Raw genomic sequence first — 20189 nt, 5'->3', positions numbered from 1 at the left:
AAATGTGTAAAAAGAAAAAAAAAAAAAAAAAAAAAAAAAAAAAAAAAGTCACTCCAGGAAGAACAGTTTAGTTTTGAACAGATAAGGTATAAAACAACTGAAAATGCTAAACGTCTCAGTAGTCTCTTAAATGCCATGTCTTGAAGCCTGTTCATATTGAGTAAAGTACAGATTCAATGTCTGCACAGGAAGGAATACATTTTACACTGCCGCCTGGTACACACGTGTAGGCAAAACCTTCAGATTTCGTGGTATTTTGCAATACTTAGACTTGCCATAAGCAGGTAGAATATTGCTTCTATTCTGTCCTATTCTGTAGTATTCTATGCTAGTCTACAACGATTTTATTCCATTTCATTGTTCTCTACCCCACCACATTCCATTCTATTCTAGGTTTTAAAAAGTGCTTTTACATTATCTTCTGTGTTGATTTAGTAACCCAGTAGTGGGTTGATACTAGCAGTTTGAAAAAAACAACAACAAGAAAAACTAGACTATGGGTTCAGGATTCTGTTTCTACTATGTTAGTTTTGAAATGAACTAGAGGTTATAAAATCAGCTGGATTATTAGTTTGGACACTTTTTTTAAAGTTATTTATTTTTGTTTAGTAATCTCTATACTGAGTGTGTGGCTTGAACTCATGACCTTGAGATCAAGAGTCACATGCTTATCCAACTGAGCCAGTCAGGCACTGCTGGACACCATTCTTGATTTAATTTTACCATGAAATATCCTAATTGTTATAGGTGTTAAGTTAGTACCTTTATCACAGATCACAAAAAATGTAACTAGAAGGGACTCTAGGTAGAGATTATCTAGCTGTTCTTCCCATGTCCCTGGGTTTTTTTTTTTTAAATATGTGTATATAATGATGGAAATTTCAAGCATATTCAAAAGTAGACTAGTAGACCGAGCCTCATCTATTCCTCACCTCTTCCTCACTAGATAATTTTGAAGTATATTCCAGATATATTTTATCTGTAAATACTTTAGTATGTGTCTTCACAAGATAAGGAAACTTAAAAAAGAAAGCATATCCAAAATATCTTTCCCATGACAAAAATAAGAATAATTCCTAATGTCATCAAATAGTCTGTGAGTATTCACATTTCTCTGTCATAATTAAAAAAAAAATTGTTTTGAATTAGGAACCAAAGTCTACACATTGTATTTGATTGACACATCTCTTCAGTTTCTTTTCATCTACAGCTCTCCTTTCGTGTGTGTATGTGTGTGTGTGTGTGTGTGTGTGTGTGTGTTTATTGAGGAAATCAGGTTGTATAGAAGTACCTACATTATGGTTATTTAATGTATTTCTCTGGCCTTTACATTCCAGTTGGAAGCTTAACTGAGTCACCCAGACACCCCAGATTAAGGAATCTTGATAAATTTTGGAATAGTGGCAAAACGGCTGCAAAAATGCTTTGAATTTCCTATTGTCTTGAAGTTATTATTCTTTAAAAATTTTTTTTAATGTTTTTAATTTACTTCTGAGAGAGAGAGAGACAGTGTGAACAGGGGAGGGTCAGAGAGAGAGAGACACACACAGAATTCGAAACAGGCTCCAGCCTCTGAGTTGGCTGTCAGCACAGAGCCTGACGCAGGGCTTGAACCCATGAACCGTGACATCATGACCTGAGCTGAAGTTGGACGCTTAACCGACTGAGCCACCCAGGCATCCCTTGAAGTTATTATTCTATTTGATGCTCAACTTGTGCTATGATTGGCCAGTGGGGAGACCTACAAATTGGTTCTAGAGACCTTTTGACATTGTGGCAGGAGTCTTTGAAGAGCCAGTCTCCTCTGGTATATTTTATACCTAAGACCTAGAATAAGCTATTTCTCTACTGATTGGCCAGCTTTTTGAGTTTGCAGATAGAGAAATGAAGTGACCTGATAGAAAGATGCTTGTTGGAAGATTAGTCTTGGGGTCAATGCTCTTTTCACTATCTGGTGCTATCCCCTATAGGACTGAAATAGACCTGGCTAGTCTATTCCCAGTTTCTGTTCCCATTCCCCCTCCGCTTTTCCTTTTGTAGATTTCTTTTTCTACATAGCCATATGTTGGGAACTGCCAGATACTTATTATATCAGCTTCCAGTGCTGCTTGGGGTTGTGTCCTGATGTGGACAAACGTCTATAAAAAGACGGATGCTGAGAACTTACTTATAATTAGTTTGTGATTTTACTTTAAAAAATGGGTGTTTTGCTTTAGAACTATTTTTCAGTATTTACTTTTTTAAAAACTGCTTAAGATTGTTCTTCATTTTACATAATCATAGGGAGTACAGGTGATCTGGATGATGAAAGACAATGGAGAGTTTATACTTCATGTCAGTTTCTTTTTGGAGTTTTATAAATGATCTTAACAGATAAAACATTTATCTCCCTAATTCTGTTGAGTTCCAGGTAGTGGGTCATAGCTCTAATAGCTAATGATAGTGCTTAGTTTGAACCAGGATGTAGTTTAAGAGCTTTCACGTATTAACTCACTCAAAAATGGCCCTATGAGGTAGCTATTATTATTACTATTAACTTAGGAGGAAACTGAAGTAGGAGACTTCATGTGACTAATCTAAGATCACACAGCCACTAAGTAGGGGAGCCAGATTCTAACCCACAAACTCTTATCTAGACTATACTAAAATTGGTTTCCATTACTGATGTACCATTTTACTAAGAGCAGATGGAGGTGGGCTAGAAATGTATTTAGACATGGATTTAAAATATATATGGTACTTTATTAGCATATTTTGTGGGTTCTGTTTAAAATTAGTAGATTTAGTTTGTGTTACTACAGTCAAATGTAGGACTGTTTCTTAGATGTCTAAAATTACAAGCTGCTCAACACCCTATTGATGTCATTTTCCATATTTAAAGAATTGCACAGGGAATAAATCCCAGTGGCATTATGTGAGGCAATTCAGATAGGCTCATTATACAGATGAGAATGCTGGAAACTTTTTCTTAGCAATAGAACTTATAAATTCTGACATGCTCATGTATATAAAAGAAAGTAATAATTTATATTTTAAATATTTGTTCTCTGTGAAGATATATCATTTTAGCCACATTTAGCATCAGATATGAAGTAGGGAAGTGGATGCACAAACATACCGGATAATTTTTTTCCTAACTCTTAATGATGTAGTCAGACTTGTTACTTGATTTTAATTTACCCCCACCTTCTAGATGTCACAGGGGTGTGCTAGTCCTAGGAAAAAAAGCATGTCTATTTCCACCAACCCTTAGTTTTTCAATTTTTACCATACTCTACTAATTTTCTAGAAGTTAGCATTGAGACACTATTTGTGACATTTATTTTAATATTGTTTAGTCTTAATATTTTATTAATTTTTTGCTTTTAAAAATCTTTTTAAAGTTTATCTATTTATTTTTAAGTAATTGCTACACCCAGTGTGGCGCTTGAACTCCTGACCCCAAGATCTAGAGTCACATGCTCTTCCGACTGGGGCAGTCAGGTGTCCCTACTCTTAAGAACAGTAGGGGCTGGCTCAGTTGATAGAGCATGAGACTCTTGGTCTTGGTATCTTGGGATTATAATTTCCAGCTCCATGTTGGGTGTGGAGATTACTGAAAAATAAAGTCTTGGAAAAAAAAAAAGAACAATAAGATAAGGAAAATTACTTCTACTCTTCGGTTTTGCTGAACCTTGACAGAGAAGCAGTTTGACCTAGTAGAAAATACACTAGATGGAGAGAGTTAAAAGGTCTAAATGTCATATTTGACTCTATGACATTGAGTAGTTTTTAAAAGTTTTTTTGCACTTCTGTTTCCTCATATATAATAAGGAATTGAGTTAGATCAGGAATGCATAGGCACACTTGTTCTGGACTATTGGTTGAGCTCAGACTTCCCCCACAGTCCTTTATAAGGCATTATGTGCAGGTGATCACCAGGCCCAATAGGAGTTGATCCTAAAGATGGAGCCAGCTTTATAGGATTGAAGGTAAATAAGGTGGTTTCTTCCTCCCACCCCTTTCTGAAATCATACCTCAGAATATACAATTAATTATATTTGAATTTTTACAAAGCCTCTATAAGGCACTCCATTTTTAACAGTCAGCTACTGTTCAAGAAGACACAGCTTGAAAACTCAATCAGTGATAGTTTTGCATGCATAGGGGACCTCCTGATCAAATCTGTGAAAAAGGAGACAGTGGCATTTCATACTAATTTGGTAATTCTTTCTGGGGTATAGCTTCATAATTAAAATTGTTGGGTGTTGTAAATGAGTCTTTTGAAGATGACTTTAACAAGTAGCTAAGTGCTTCTTAGTTATCTGTGGTCAAGGACCAGTTTTTTTTTTTTAAATTTCCTATTTGTTGCCAACTGATACTTGTGTAAAATACAGTAAAAGAAGAACTATTAGAAAAATGAAACACACACACACACACACACACATAGAAACCAAAATTCAGTAGACAGAATTTCTTTGCCTACTTGCTATGAAAGTTTCTAAAGTAGTCTTAATTCTTGCAATAGTTTGTAGCATGACATTGACTATGAACCAAACTTTGGGTGGCATTGCTCTGAGTGGTTATGTTGTGGAAGTCACAAATATACATATACAAGATGTATGAAAAAAGTGATCTTTTCTAGTATCATGAAAATTGTGGCATGAGGGAGAGAATGGTTGTTAGTCGTGCTTTAGATCATGGACCAAATCTGGCAAACTATCTGCTTTGTAAATAAGGTTTTATCAGAACACAACTATACCTATTCGTCTGTTTGTCTACAGTAGACTTGGGTAGTTTTGACAAAGACCATATGATCTACAGAGCCTAAATTATTTATTCTGAGTTCCTTTCCAGAACAGTTGCTAGCTCCTACTTTAAATTTGAAAATGACTGTTTATGAATGATGGCTATTTATGTAGTGCTTGTTTCCTTTTTTTTTTGTTTTGGCTAAATTATCTTTGTTTAAATCCCATCAGACATATTATTGTTTGACTTTTTCCCTCTAGTAACTGATGTGCCTCACTTAAATTTGGAGAGAAGTAAAGAAAATGAACGGATCAGTAAAGATCAAATAAAGAAGAGGAAAAAAAAGCAAAAAGATTATCAACCCAACTATTTCCTATCCATTCCGATCACCAACAAAGAGGTGCTTTTTTTTAAAATTGAAGTATAGTTGACACGCAATGTTACATTAGTTTCAGTTGTACAACATAGTGATTTGACAATCTGTATATTGTGCTGTGCTCACTACCACTGTAGTTACCATCTGTCACCCTACAGCACTATTACTTACGTTGACCAAATTCCCTGTGCTGTGCCTTTCAGTTCCTGACTCATTCATTCTGTAACTGGAAGCCGGTACCACCCACACTACTTTAGCTATTTATCCCATCTCTGTACCATCTTGCCCTCAGGCATCATCAGATCTTTGTATTTATGGGTCTGTTTCTGCTTTTTGTTTGTTTGGTTATTCATTTGTTTTAGAGGTACTATTTTAAAAAATATTTTTACACAAAGTTTCATTTTATTTTATTATTTTTTTAATGCTTTATTTATTTCTAGGAGAGAGAGAGAGACAGCGTGAGCAGGGGAGGGTCAGAGAGAGAGGGAGTCACAGAGTGAAACAGGCTCCGGGCTCTGAGCTGGTAGTCAGCACAGAGCCCGACGCGGGGCTCGAACCCACGAACCACGAGATCATGACCTAAGCGAAAGTCGGACGCTTAACCGACTAAGCCACCCAGGTGCCCCACAGAGTTTCATTTTAAATTAGATTTAAGGTACACTAAATGCTTGGAAGCCTATTTGCTCTCCGCTCTTAAGTATCTTTGGTGGTAGTTTTAGGTGGGCTCCAAAGGAAATAATCCTATTTATTTATTTTTATTTTTATTTCTTTTTTACTGTCATCTTATATTTTTAAAAATTTAAGTCTAAGTTAGTTAACATATAACGTAATAATGATTTCAGGAATAGAATTTAGTGATTTGTCACTTACATGTAAGACCCAGTACTCATCCCAACAAGTGCGCTCCTTAATGCGCATCGCCCCACCCAACACCCTGCCGGCAACCCTCAGTTCGTTCTCTGTATTTAAGAGTCTCTTATAGTTTGCCTTCCTCTCTCTCTTTATCTTATTTTTGCTTCTCTTCCCAACTGTGTTCATCTGTTTTGTTTATTAAATTCCACAGATAAGTGAAATCATATGATATTTGTCTTTCTCTGACTGACTTATTTCACTTAGCATAATACACTCTAGATCTGTGGCTGAGTAATATTCCATTGTATATATTCCACATCTTCTTTATCCATTCCTCAGTCGATGGACATTTGGCTCTTTCCATACTTTGGCTATTGTCTATAGTGCTGCTATAAACACACGGGTGCATGTGCCTCTTTGAATCAGCACACCTGTATCTTTTGCATGATTACCTAGTAGTGCAGTTGCTGGATTGTAGAGTAGTTCCTTGGAAATAATCCTATTTAAATTTTTAAAAAATATTTATTTGTTTTTTTGTTTGTTTATTTTTTGAGAGAACACACATGAGTGAGCTGGGGAGGGGCAAAGAGAGAGGGAGACACAGAATCCAAAGCAGGCTCCAGGCTCTGAGCTGTCAGAGCAGAGCAGAGCCCAACACAGGGCTCAAACTCATGAACCGTGAGATCATGACCTGAGCTGAAGCCGGACACTTAACTGTCTGAACCGCCCAGGTGCCCCCGAAATAATCTTATTTAAACAATAGAATGTATTTAAACAGTAATTTTGAAAAAAAATATTATTTAAACAGTCATATAAGTAATTTTGGATGTGTTGCCAGATGGCATGTCAAGGTTCTCTCTGTTTATTCACCGCAATGGAGGAATCTGTCAGAAGCTGAAACCGGTGACCAGGTAGAAGAATTTGAAATCTCTGCTGGGAAAGTATTGGGATTTCCTGCTGCTGGTCCTGTGTATGGTAATGATTATTGTGACATAGTTTCTTTAAAAATTACTCCTTGTTGCACCAGTTTAATACTGCATGATAAACTTGGATAGAAATCTATTAAAAATCTGGAAAATTAATGTTGTATGAGTAATAGGATAGGGGACCAGCCCATTGGCCCAAACTAAGAAACCCTTATATGTGGCTGAGAGCTACAGTATCTAATTCAAACTGGTGAAACAGCGAGGTAGGAAAGCACACTTCACTTGGAAGACCAGCCGTTTCATATCTTGGCCCAGTTTGAGAGGCAGATCTGAATTTGACTGTGGGCTATGATCTCTTTGACTAGTGTTCAACAACAAAAATTCCCAGTAAACTTGAAGATCCTATTGGCTTTATTGAACGACTTATGAATCGGGCAGCATCCCATCCATCAAACAGAAAAGTGCTTTGCCAGGCTGCAGGAAAGGAAAGGGTTTTAAAGGTTGAGAGGGAGGGGAAAGAAGGAAACAGTTAGCAAAGAATCTATTGTTTTAGATGGAGACACCCTTCTAAGGAGAATGGAAGGGGTCTGTCACTAAGTTTTCTGGTGCTGACCAGAAATTCCATGTTGACTGGTTATGTTCCCAGGGGGCTGAAACTGCAGTTCGGTTAGGTGTTAAGTCTTGGTTTGCTGATATGAGGCTCTTAACATGTGACTCCTTTTTGGGCCTGTGGTTGTCTTTTTAACACTAGGCACATTTTAAGTTTGTTTCTCCCCTTATTTAACTAGAATGTGTCTAGGGAATGCTAATGAAAACTGAACTCAAAGAAATAAATATCAAAAGAAAAAAATAAATTTTATTGAGACAGTTCAGAAAATTTCTAGTCTGTGAGGTAGTTTAGCTGGGGAGAAAAGATACATAAGAAGAGAAATTTGCATAACCTAGCAATGCAAGGTTTTAGAATTTAATGCAGTAAAGAATTAGATTCCGATTTTACTGGTAGATTGCCAGTAAAAACTGTTATGTTGATAGTATGATAGTCCTTAAAAGTGTTTAGGTGATACAAACTTTAATGTCATTAGCAATTATATATTAAATATATTAAAATACCTTTGAGTTATTTTGGCAGGTTTTCTTTGAAATTTAGGGTTGTATGTACGTGTGGGAGTTAGCAGAAAGCTAGAAGTCAGAGCTGGTGCTGCTTAAGTGAGAAGTCCGAAGCCAGGTCCTAATGACCCAGAATGTGAAATAGACCATGTGACTTCCCCAAGGACATGTGGTTCGTGACTGGACAAGACCCTGGGTTCCTTATTCTGATTTGCTGCTTAGAGATTATTGCACTGCACTCTGTCAAGTGTAGAAGTTTGAGAAGCACTTCCACAAGCTGCTTTAACGAATCCCTTCTGGAGCCTGTCTCCCTTCACGCCTCCGTTCTTGGTGCCCGTGGTAGTCTGGACAGCAGCTCTGTGTCCCCTTCATGCCTGTCCTTCCTCTCCTAGCCTCGTTCTGACTGTGAAGATCCGTGGGGTGACTGGTGGGGAAGGGCTGGAGAGGAAAGGGGCCGGAGAAGTTCTTTCTTTCTGAAGCTGAGTTCAGGATTTTGGCCACTACAGTGACCGGAGGAAGGGGATGAGAGAGAACAGTCTGCAGCTCTTAGTTTTCACCCCGTCAGCTGCCGTAACCTTTGTGTCTGCTTCCCACCTTCTGGGAGGTGGTGGGGGAAGAGTGCAGCTTTGGAGCCCCATAGGCCTTGTTTGAACACCATCTGGGCTACAAATTCCACTGTGGATGTTGGTCAGGTTACTTAATGTCTGTAGTTTCCATTTCTTTAGGTGTAAGATGGAGGTGATAATGCTTATTTTCTAAACCCAGATCTGGACGTGTCACCCGCTTGCATACTTCACTATTTTCCTGTTGGTGTTAGGATAAAGACAAAGACTCTACCATGTCCTGTGAGGTTCTCCATGCCTCAGCCTTCTCCGCTTTTGCATTTGTTCCTTCTGCTTGAGCCCCTCTGGCCTTGAACTTGCCAGGTGCCTTCTCCCCCCAGAGAAAGCCTTTTCTGTCTAGGAGTTTTCTTTCATTACCTCTTGGTTTTGTTAATGTCACAATCTTAGCTCAAACCTCTTCACCCGTGACCCTCCTGTCTCGGTCACCCCCTAGCTTGCCACCTCCAAGCTCTCATAGCTTTCCTTTCCTTTTGTGATCTGACATTCTTGTAGTCGGAACTTGTTTGTCTTCCTCACAAAGTCTTCGGCTCATTCCCACTACCTAGAGCAGAGCTTGGCAGGAGCAGAAATACACACACACACACACACACACACACACACAATACTGTCATTTCAGGGCTGAAGATGTGTTCCTGGCATGCCAAGTTGCGACCAGAACATTTACAATAGTTTACAAATGAGAAATGCAGTATTACAAATTTTGGTTTCATAATATAGGTTCATCAGCCATCCTTGGAGGGTAGGGTGACTCGTAGTAGTGGGGAGTGGGGGTGTCAAGGGACCTGGAAACCAAATAATTTAATGATTCCCTCTCAAGAGACTTATTTGTACTTAGTAGCATGTGTATATACAAATACAGAGAGGATGGGGCAAGGTTAGGAGACACATTTTACATCTTTTCTATGAGCATCCTTTTTGTTTGTTTTAAAGTATCAAATGTTCATTTTCTATTTTAAACTACTTATGAGCTTTTGTGGGAAGGCCTGGGAAAAGAAGCAGCATTTATAACATTGTTTCAATGGGAGACTGTATTCCAAGTTCCAATTAAGTGACCTGCAAACAAGCCTTTGGAAGCTAGCACATTCACAATGAGTTGCTCTACTTTTGGCCTCTGCTTGTTGGCATCTAGTTTTAAAGAAGAAAGTGTTCAGACTGACATGGGTCTTTGATTTTTAAACACATCCTTAGATGTTTGAGATTCTTCATTAATGGAAAATCATAATTTCATACTTTTAAGAAACAGGATTGGAAAATGCACTAGAACGGCAGCATAAAATCTCTAGACTGCAGGTATGTGAAAGGATGTGTTTCTTCATTACCTGCAATTATACATTAGTTTAAAAACAAAAATAAAGAAGAAAAGAATTTAATGGAGTTCTAATAAATCCTATATGTTTCTTAAATGGCTAGAAATGTTTGATTATTAGTTCTAGTTGGATTACCCTGCTGGTTTTATGGGCTTTCTTATGAGTAGTAATAAGTATGAGGTAACATTGAAGAAGTACAGGAGAACAATTAGAAATGGGTTGAATTCAGGAGTGTATTAATTTTTTTATAAGATATATTTTTTTAATTTTTAAAAACCATTTTATTTATTTTTAGAAAGAGAGAGACAGAGACAGGGTATGAGCCAGGGAGGGGCAGAGAGAGAGGGAGACACAGAATCCGAAGGAAGCTCCAGGTTCTGAGCTGACATCACAGAGCCTGATGCAGGGCTCGAACTCATGAACTTGTGAACTGTGAGATCATGACCTGAGCCAAAGTTGGACACCTAACCAACTGAGCCATCCAGACACCCTGGATAATTTTTTTATATTATTGGAAAAATATGATTTTCTTTTGGGGGTTTTAAAAGGCATTTGTAACCTTTAATTCCATATTTCATCATTTAGTAATGTAAAAATTGATGGTCTAATAAAAATAATAAAAGTAGATTTGTGCATTCAGTTCTTTTCTGGGAAATGTAATTACAAAAGTATTTGATATCATGGTGTATATGTTAAGCATTTGGTAGATATAGAAAATTCTCCTATTTCAGAAGGACATTTTACTTTAACTCCAGTTTTGCTATGTTATCAATTTTTTAAGCTCTTTTCATGGCTGTAGACAAGCAAGAAAAATGAAAGTATTCAGCACTGAAGAAAAATTATGTAGCATACTGAAGTGATAATTCTAGTAAATATTAACGAGGCAGCAAATTTAGAAACAATACAAGTTAACAGCTTAGAAAAATTCTGAAAATAATGTCAAAAGATGAGGTCACAGACATTCTACTTCATGCTAGAATGTAACTTCTCTCCTCATGCAGAAGTACTAACTTTAAGGCTTTTTTCCTTGCACTCATATGTATATACGCTTTGAGGCAATTAGAAAGCTTAAAAGATATAACCATGAATTTTCATACTGCATAATTGTTAGGCATGTAGAATATGGCTTAGTGCTGAGCTTTAACAGATAGACTTTTTAAAAATTTTCTAAACACAAAGATAATACTCCATGAAATATTTAAGATTTAATAATACTCTTATTTTTAAAATTGTCTTTCAATATCATATTTAAAAATGACTCTATGGTATTAGGTTTTTAAACTGTGCCTGTGCAGTCCTGTCAATGGCTGGAGGTTATGGTGACAGATAAGGGTAATGGCTTTGTAGAATTTTAAACAGCAACTCTAAAAATTAGTTTCCTTTGGCCTGTAATGACATTGATACTTCTTAAAATGGGATACAGAGAAGACTTTAGCATTTTTCTCTTTTATGTTTTAAGAATGTAGTTAGGCATAAAAAAGCATTTTAAAAACTCTTAATATCAAGGAATATATAAATTAATCTGGATCGTCAAAGCATCACTTGATCACCACAGAGTGCTAGTGGAGAAGGGTCAGAGAGAGAGAGAGAGAGAGAGAGAGAGAGAGAAAGAGACACAGAGCCTGAAACAGGCTGCAGGCTCTGAGCTGTCAGCACAGAGCACGGTGCAGGACTCAAATTCCAGAATGGTGAGATCATGACCTAGACCAAAGTTGGACACTTACTTCATCCAGCTGAGCCACCACCCCGAAAAAGCACATTTTAGAATAATGTGAACTGACATTTACTGATGTGTCCTTATGTCAGTTATTTTATTATTTTATTTTAATTTTATTTTATTTTGATTCTAGTATCATTAATATTCAGTAGTATATTAGTTTCAGGTGTATTTTAAATATTTTTATTATTATTACTGGTCACTGTGGTGAGATGGTGGGTTAGAAGAAATAAACATTGCCCTTGAGGAGTTTATAATTTAGTTTCTTTGATACAGAGTAGAGGAAAGTGACTCTATAAGTCTCTTGTGTACTATTATATCAAGAGCATTTTATTTATCAGGCTAAGGGTATTCTTTCGCTAGTTTTCATAGAAGTGATCTCTTGCCTTGGGAAATGTTATGTTAGGTGTTACTGTATAACTTCCTTCCGGGAAAACACCATTTCCTGTGTCACCCTCGTCTATATTGCAAGGAATAGAGAAATGCTCAGGTTATTTGGTGATGCATATTTATCGTAAAGACACATGGGAAGTCAGATCTCAGGATGGCATCTCATGATTTGTCCAGTCACATTCTGCAGATAATGGAAACATTGTTCAGGATAAAACAGCTACTCTAGTATCAGAGCAGTCCTCTGTGCTCATGATTCAGTTTTTTCTTACCTCTGCTGTTTTGTTTTTTTTTTTTAATGGACTCTGCTTTTATTGCCAGGTCCCTCTCCTTCCCCTTTTTTCTCTGAATAATTTTGCTGCCTCAGGGCTTCTATGTGCTCCCTTTTCTCTGAGTATTGCTTGGTTTGCTATTTCATATTCAAACCATTTCTTTCCTTTATTTATTCATTCATTCATTCATTCATTTATTTATTTCTGAGAGAGAGAGAGAGAGACAGCATGAGCAGGGGAAGGTCAGAAAGAGAGGGAGACACAATCTGAAGAAGGCTCCAGGCTCTGAGCTGTCAGCACAGGGCTTGAACCCACGAACTGTGAGATTATGACCTGAGCCAAAGTCAGACGCTTAACCGACTGAGCCACCCAGGCGCCCCTCAAACTGTTTCCTAAGGCACTTTTTTAGTCCCATGTACAAGTTGACTAGAATTGTACCTGACTGGAAATGGAGGAGAGAAGAGCATCTTTCTTGTTTCATAGCAGAGACTGAGAGGACAAGTCTGATGGAACAGGGCTCACACCTCCCTGTGACTGTAATTGTTTTTCTAATGTATGCATTTGGATGGCTTTGCAGCTCTCTCTCCATCGTTATGCCCCTCCTCATACATCTGGAAAAATGACAATAGTCACTCCTGTTGAGATTATTGCTGTCCTAAAAAATTTTAAAGGCCATGAAGAATGGCTTCTCAGACACATTCACTTGGGGACAAATAAATAATACTTCCAACAGGAATGGAATGTTGTCTGCTGGTTTGACCTTTCTGTGGCAAGAATAAAACTTTTTTTTTATTGTAGGAAAGATCATAATTACTGTGAGTCATACTGCAAGTTTCTGAAAAGATGCATGGTCACTGAGAGGTTTTCAGCCAGTGACCCAGTTTATAAAACAAGGGTATTAGGCTTGGTGTGTTCAAGATAGACACGAATTGTATGATTTTAAAAAACTTATACACCATATTAAGTTTCCCAAGTCATTTTACCCAGGGTATTTGAGAACAAATAGGTGATTCAGCATTGTTTGGTTGAAGAATCTTGACATTGTTCTAATTTTGATTGTTGCTTATTTTTCTTCTTAGTTTACATTTTGCCGTAAAAAATGTCGTTTGCCTAATCTCTATTTTGTGTGTCTGCACGTGTGTGATTAGATTACAAGAGGAATTAAGATCCTACAAGATGCAATAATACAACAAGACAAACAATTGGCCAAAGCAATGATCAGTGATGGCGCCTTTCATATTACCCTGCTAGTGATGCAGTTATTGAATGAAGAGGAAGTAAACATGTGAGTAATATGTCTTCCTTGAATATCATTTTCCAAATTATTGCTTTAATATGAGTAAACACAGCAGAACCCAAAGAGACATTGAAGTTGTAAGGAAGCATTCTTTGTTATAATTATTCCAGTTAATTGTGAATGTACAGAATTAGGAATATAAATATTCCTCCTAACCCAGACTTTTAAATTCTGTTATTGTTATCAAATAGTAGCCCTTGGTTATGCAGTTGTTTTCCTCATGTTAATTATGTAAGCACTCTGGAGGCTGACTATTTAGGTTAGGATTCTTGGTTAAGATTCTGGAACTGTGACACAGCCATCTCCGAATAGCTGCCTAATTTGGGGCAAATCGCTTACTTTTTAAGTAAGTGGAAAAATATAGTTTCAATACGTGTAAAAGCTCTTTGTATAGCCCCAGCACACAGTAGGTGGCTGATGTTATTAGTCATTAGAGCAGTCATTCTACTAAGTCAGTAGGTAATTATAATTCTACCTTACTCGTTCTTAGCGTACTTGTATACTACCCACTCCTAATTGCAGAGTTGTGTCATAAAGTTTGAGTATAAGTCTTCGATTGCTGCTTGGAGTGGAGAAAGCTTGGTCTTCCCCCAATTCTCTGGGGTACTCCTTTCCCTGTTACTGCCTGTATATCTCTGTGGCTTGAGCTTAAGTTTAGCTCTTTGGAAACCCAGACCCAGAAGGCGTCGCAGGTTACTTCTGTTTTCTACCCTGACGTATAGTCTTTTGAGGGAATGAAGAACAAGGCTTCAGTTGGGAAGGGGATGAGGAAAAGGGAGAAAACATTAAACTATTGGCTCAAAATATCAGTCTTCTGATCTACTCCAACCTCATCTACCCAAGAGTAGGTCTTGGGCACGCCGCATTTGCAGAGAGGACTAGAAGATTTTACTTGACTGCATTCACTGTTCCCTTTGTCAGTCAGAAGACAAAATACTCTGATGCCCTTAAGGGAAAAAAAGCCAAAGAAGATCTGACAGGAGGAGGTGAAAGCCCTAGAGAAGTGGGCTGAGGGTGTTAGAATGGCGAATTAGTTGGGTTCTCCAGACACACAGAATCAACAGGATGTATATCTGTATGAATATCTAGATATAGTGATTTCTCAGTCTATCTGTTATCTATAGCTATGTACAGAATTTAAGGAATTAGCTCACATGACTGTGGAGCCTGGAAAATATAAAATTTGCAGGGCAGGCTAGAGACCCAGGGAAGAGTTGCTGTGGTCTCAAGTCCAAAGGCAATCTGGAGGCAGAATTCCTTCTTTCTTGGGGGACCTCAGTCTTTCGGTAAGCTGGTGTAAAGAGTGGCAAGTAGGAGACACTGAACCAGCAATAAATTTGAAAGACCTTCAGCGTGGGTCTGTGAAAACACAGACAGCTTTGAGGAGGGCTGTAGGGGCTGCTCTGAGGCTTATTGTCCAGGATGGGAGGGGGTAGAGAGCCCTTCCAGGGCTGGGTGGAGGAAGCAAAAGCAGAGGAAGAGGTAGGAAACCAGATACAGTGTCCTGGCTCACCTTTTTGGGGTTGCCTGTTTTTTTTTTTATCCAAAACCTGGCCCTCACCAGAGAATTAGGAATGATAGAGACACTCACATTCGTTTGGGCTTCTCAGGGTTAAGCTGGGGAAAACACAAGCTCTTTGGAGAAGTTCCTGCTCAACTAATGCTACAAGAATGTGGCGTCACATAGGTGGTAGACTGGAGTTGAGAAAGATTTCCAGCAGACCTACTTGAGGTTGTTTCTTCCATTCCCCATCGCCTATCAAGAAATGGATCCAGAATTTTCTTGTGCCATGGTGGATGGACTTGGAAAAAATTGGTGGATCAGAAAGAACTGGATAAGAGACAAGGGCATTGCTGAACATCCATGTTTCTTGATCAGAGACTCTGGCAGGGATCTCGTGCTTCAGCAGTACGTGCTGGGACAGAGCCCAGAAAGAGTAAGCATGCGCTCATGGGCCCTGAGATGGGACATCCAGGGATATGGCCAGACCAGTCCCCCAAAATGGGAATCTCTAAGGACTCAAACAGCAAGCAGTCTAGAGACTCTCCCCAGTCCTATTAGAAGAGTATGCTGGATTCCTTGAGAAGCAGGAGAAGAGGGAAGGGGAAAACCTCCTCAGAGGAGGTGTGGATTCACTGAATAATTATACCCCAGAGAGACTTTTTAAACCAGAAAAGATTGAGTCCCCATTGATCAGTCAGTTTAGGTTTATCTCTGTCATCAGAAATAGGTCTTGACCATCGCATATGGCATGTATATGTCAGACCTGCTCCTCAGCCTCCTTCTCCCATACAAATATTGTATTTTATTCTCTTAACAGTATTGTGACACAGCACAGAAATGTCTCTCTTATACATACGAGGAAACAAGAGCCTAGAAATTAAGCAAATACTGGTTAGTAGAGAAGCCAGAACTAGTCAGTTCTCTTATTATTCCATGGGGCAAGTGTGTGAAAGATGGGGAGGTGGAGAGAGAGGTGGTGAGATGGAGGCAGAAGGGAGAGGATGAGCACCAGGGCATGAAAGCAGTGGGAAGGATGAGGCTGCATAGGTATGAATGGCCTCCTGTATCTCGGTGGTCTTTCCCAATGAGCAGTGGTGGGAGTGGTGTGCTGTGGGGTTAGGGTGAAGGGGCAGGTGTGCCTCCCAATGTATTGTACCGTTCACGTTTCTCAATGGAGGTGGGACTGCCTCTAAGTCCTAAAGACTTTTAGAAATATTTGGGGGGTATTTTTGGTAGTCACAATTACTGAGGAGTGCTGCGGGCATCTGATGGGCAGGAGTGAGGGTTGCTAAACCACCTGCAGTGCATGGGAGAGTCCTGAACTAGGAAGCGTTTTCTTGCCCTAACTCATGAGTCACTCATTGAAGAACTACTGTACAGAACATGGTGACACTCTGCGTTATTCAGCCCTGTGTTTTACCATGTCATTTTGCAAATACTTTCAGTTTTGTGGGAAAAAAAAAAAACAACCCTAAATGTTTAGCAAGGCTACTTTGTGTTTGAAGAGTTAAAGGGGCATCCTCATACAACTTTGTGGTACCAGAAGTATTATCTCTACTAGAAAATGATGACTGGATGTTGCAATTTAGTAATTCCTCTTGACTAAGTTAAATTTTTAAAAATGTTTATTATTTATTACTGAGAGAGAGAGACAAAGACAGAGAGACAGAGCGCAAGCAGAGGAGGGTTAGATAGAGAGGGAGACACAGAATCTGAAGCAGGCTCCAGGCTGTGAGCTGTCAGCACAGAGCCTGATGCAGGGCTTGAACTCAGGAACTGTGAGATCATGACCTGAGCCAAAGTCGGATGCTTAACCAGCTGAGCTACCCAGGCTCCCCCGCTCTTAACTAAACTATAATGAAAAATCTAAGAAATAAATAAGGTTTGCTATACAGACAAGATGTTTTATAACTCAACCAGGATTATCAGCCGTGTGCAAGATACTGAACTAAGTGCTTTGGGGAAAATAAGGATGAATCAAGAATGGTTCTTATGCTCATGCATCGTACAGTTAAGTTGGCTAGATACCATATGAACTCAAAAACTATAATATAAAAATATACAACTAGTGTGTTTCACGAAATAGAAAATATTAATGGAATTCCAAAGGAGAAAAGATCTACTACTAGTTTGGGAAACCAGGAAGGTGTCTATGGCAGTATCAACTTTCAGTGAGGAACAGAATCAAGGTGTGCTTCACTTTGGGTTGCTTATATGGTGTGAGAGAAACCAATTGGGTTTTCCGGTAAGTCGTTATTTATATGAAGGTTTATGTAAATCTCTAATCTTTTAATTTTACTTTTCATCCTGTACTGTATAATATGCTGACATCTATGTTGTCAGTTTCTTTGTCTATGTTCTTACTTTTCAAAATCTAGTGTCATATTTTGGGTGTTTAATGATGTATTGATCAATAGGTTCGGTGTGGAGTATGCAGAAGCATTTTCTTAAAATCATGAGTTTCTTCTGGGGCGCCTGGCTGGCTTAATCGGTAGAGCATGTGACTCTTGATCTTGGGGTCGTGAGTTTGAGCCCCATGTTGGATGAGGAGATTACTTCAATTTTTTTAAAAATCATGAATTTCTTCAGATATCACCTAAGGTCCTTTACCCTTACAGTGTAGAAGAAAGGCATAGACTTCATAAGGCCAACCACACCCAGCTGTTGAGTTGAAAAGATGGCTGTTCTGCCTTGATTTCCTATACTCCTTTTGGTCCGAACTCTAGTTTCAGAGTCCTTTTTTCTATATGCATATACTTTTTACTTATTTTACCATAAAGAAGTCTTTCCATAAACCACTCTTCAAAAGGTATTCTATTTAAAAAAATTTGAAAGTTAGTGATACTTACAAACAGACACTGACTTTTTCTCACTCTGTGATCAGTGACATCTCATTGGGACTTATTTATTGACTTATGCTCCTAGAGAACTGGAAAACATGGGCTGAGTTTAGAGCATCTATATTTCTTTAATGAAAAATGGGATATAGAATTCACGCTCTCTGAAAAGCCCTAACCTTTAGCATGGCCTGCTATAGTATATAGTTACAGTTAAACTGAATATCCTAAATTACCCGAATTGATAAAAGATGAGCCCGAAGTGGCTGTTCTATTTTCACGTGTTCTAACTCATGACACTTCATGAAGGACTTTGCTGCAGCAGAAGTATGGACAGTGTGTCTTTTAGGCATGTCTTTGTGTATACGAACACAAATACAGTTAGGAAAGATAAGGTTTAGGAGGGTTTGGAGGTATGATGGGAAATGTGGATATTTCCAAAGCTATTTTTAAAATTTTGATCTATTTGTGAGAGGAGGGGGGTTGGGGAATCTCAAATAGGCTCTGCACTGCCAGTGTAGAGCCCGATGGGGGACTCAGACCCATGAAACGTGAGATCATGACCTGAGCTGAAATCAAGAATCAGATCCTTAACCAACTGAGCCACCCAGGCACCTCTTCCAAAGCTATTTTGAACAGTATCATATTATGTTATGACATAGATGAGAATTGAGACTCTGTATGAAGTTATGTATGCAGTTAAAAACTTTACATGAAAGCTAATTTAGAAATATGAATGAACTAGAAAAATACTTAAATTTATCTTCACACATTTAACTCATATTTACTAGTGAATGATCAAGATAGTTTAAATTAATGATGTTTCACCAGAAGGGTGTTTTAAAGCCCTCTATTATGTAAGAATGTGCTTCTTTCTTTTTGGAGTAATTGCTGCCCTCTAGTGAGATTTTAATTTTTTTCTCATAACGACATACCTACACCAGAATTCTCTTTAAGATGGAAATATAATTCATCCTAATTTTCAAAATATTCCAAGCCTGAGGATGTTTAATTCATTAATAAACACTTGTTTTATAAAGAAAAATAAAACACTTGAAAAACAGAGTAGCTGTATGATGACATAGGTTAAACAGAAATAAACTTATGTGGTTGTAGTTGGCAAATACAACCTTTTATTTTTGTTTAATCCTTTATAGCATTATCTTATTATGGAGGCTATTATAGTTTAAGAGATAATGAAGTTTATTAGTAGAGTGCCTTGCAAGTAGTAAATACTATATAAGTACTTTTAATAAGAATCTAGAACTTTTCATATAATCTAATATAAGCTCTTGTGGTGTTAGGCTTTTGGGAATATATTATCAGTAATGTTTTTGAGTTATCTCTGCAGTGTTTCCTTGATTAAAAACTTCTTGGGGCGCCTGGGTGGCTCAGTTGCTTAAGCGTCTGACTTCGGCTCAGATCATGATCTCGCAGTTTGTGGGTCTGAGCCCTGCGTTGGGCTCTGTGCTGACAGCTCAGAGCCTGGAGCCTGCTTTGCATTCTGTGTCTCCCTCTCTCTCTGCCTCTCCCCTGTTCATGGTCTGTCTCTCAAATATAAATAAACATTAAAAAAAAATTAAAAAAAAAACTTCTTGGTGAACAATAAAATAGTATTTTCTTTCATGTCTTTAATATAAATTATAATTAAGTAAAGATTTAATTCACTTCTTCCATAGTTTTTTAAATATTATTTTTATTTTAATCTTACCAATTAGACTTTGAAGTTATTTTTGAGCTTTAAAGTAATTAGAACAAATATCAAAATTAATTTATCTTTCTAAAAATGGATTATTTTGTGTTTGGTTTTGTGTATTTTATTACTTAATACATTACTGAAAATTATACTATCTCTTACCAGTGGCATTGGTGCTCTTTTTGAATTAAAACCTGTCATAGAAGAAATCCTCCAAGGAAAACAGTTGATTTTGCCCTTCCAAGGGATTGACACTTTTGGAAATCAGGTTGGATTTGTGAAACTCGCCGAAGGAGATCACATAAACCCACTTATGGAGATAGCAGGTAAAACGAACCGCGACACATCCGTGTGAAATCTCAGCTGTTGAAGAAGCAATCTTCTCCCCATCCGCAGTTCTTGTAACAGAGATTTTAACTTTGGGGAGCAATGATAACCTTACTTTATAAGTGAGCTGCTTCAGCATCTGCTTGTGTAGGTATGAGCCAAGTAAAACACCTGAAAGTTATCTTGGTTTCTTTTTTTTTTTTTTTTTGTATCTTTTTTTGTGTTATATG

General features: G+C 37.9%; 1 protein-coding gene across 2 annotated transcripts in view; it reads left to right on the top strand.

Moving 5' to 3' along the window:
* AKAP7 (A-kinase anchoring protein 7) overlaps positions 1-20189 on the top strand; it is a 132160-nt gene that overhangs the window by 10524 nt on the left and 101447 nt on the right. The window contains exons 2-4 of one of the 2 annotated variants that reach the window (XM_077776115.1): positions 4989-5128; positions 13447-13583; positions 19798-19958. In XM_077776115.1, the coding sequence (XP_077632241.1) occupies positions 4989-5128; positions 13447-13583; positions 19798-19958 (438 nt within the window). The remainder of the gene's footprint in view (positions 1-4988; positions 5129-13446; positions 13584-19797; positions 19959-20189) is intronic. The other variant, XM_077776116.1, reaches the window with a different exon arrangement.

Source organism: Crocuta crocuta, unplaced genomic scaffold (genome assembly GCF_008692635.1).
Source record: "Crocuta crocuta isolate KB4526 unplaced genomic scaffold, BGI_CrCroc_1.0 scaffold25, whole genome shotgun sequence".
Lineage (NCBI taxonomy): Eukaryota > Metazoa > Chordata > Mammalia > Carnivora > Hyaenidae > Crocuta > Crocuta crocuta.
The sequence above is the reverse complement of the archived record's forward strand: the minus strand, read 5'-3'. Positions and strand labels throughout refer to the sequence as shown.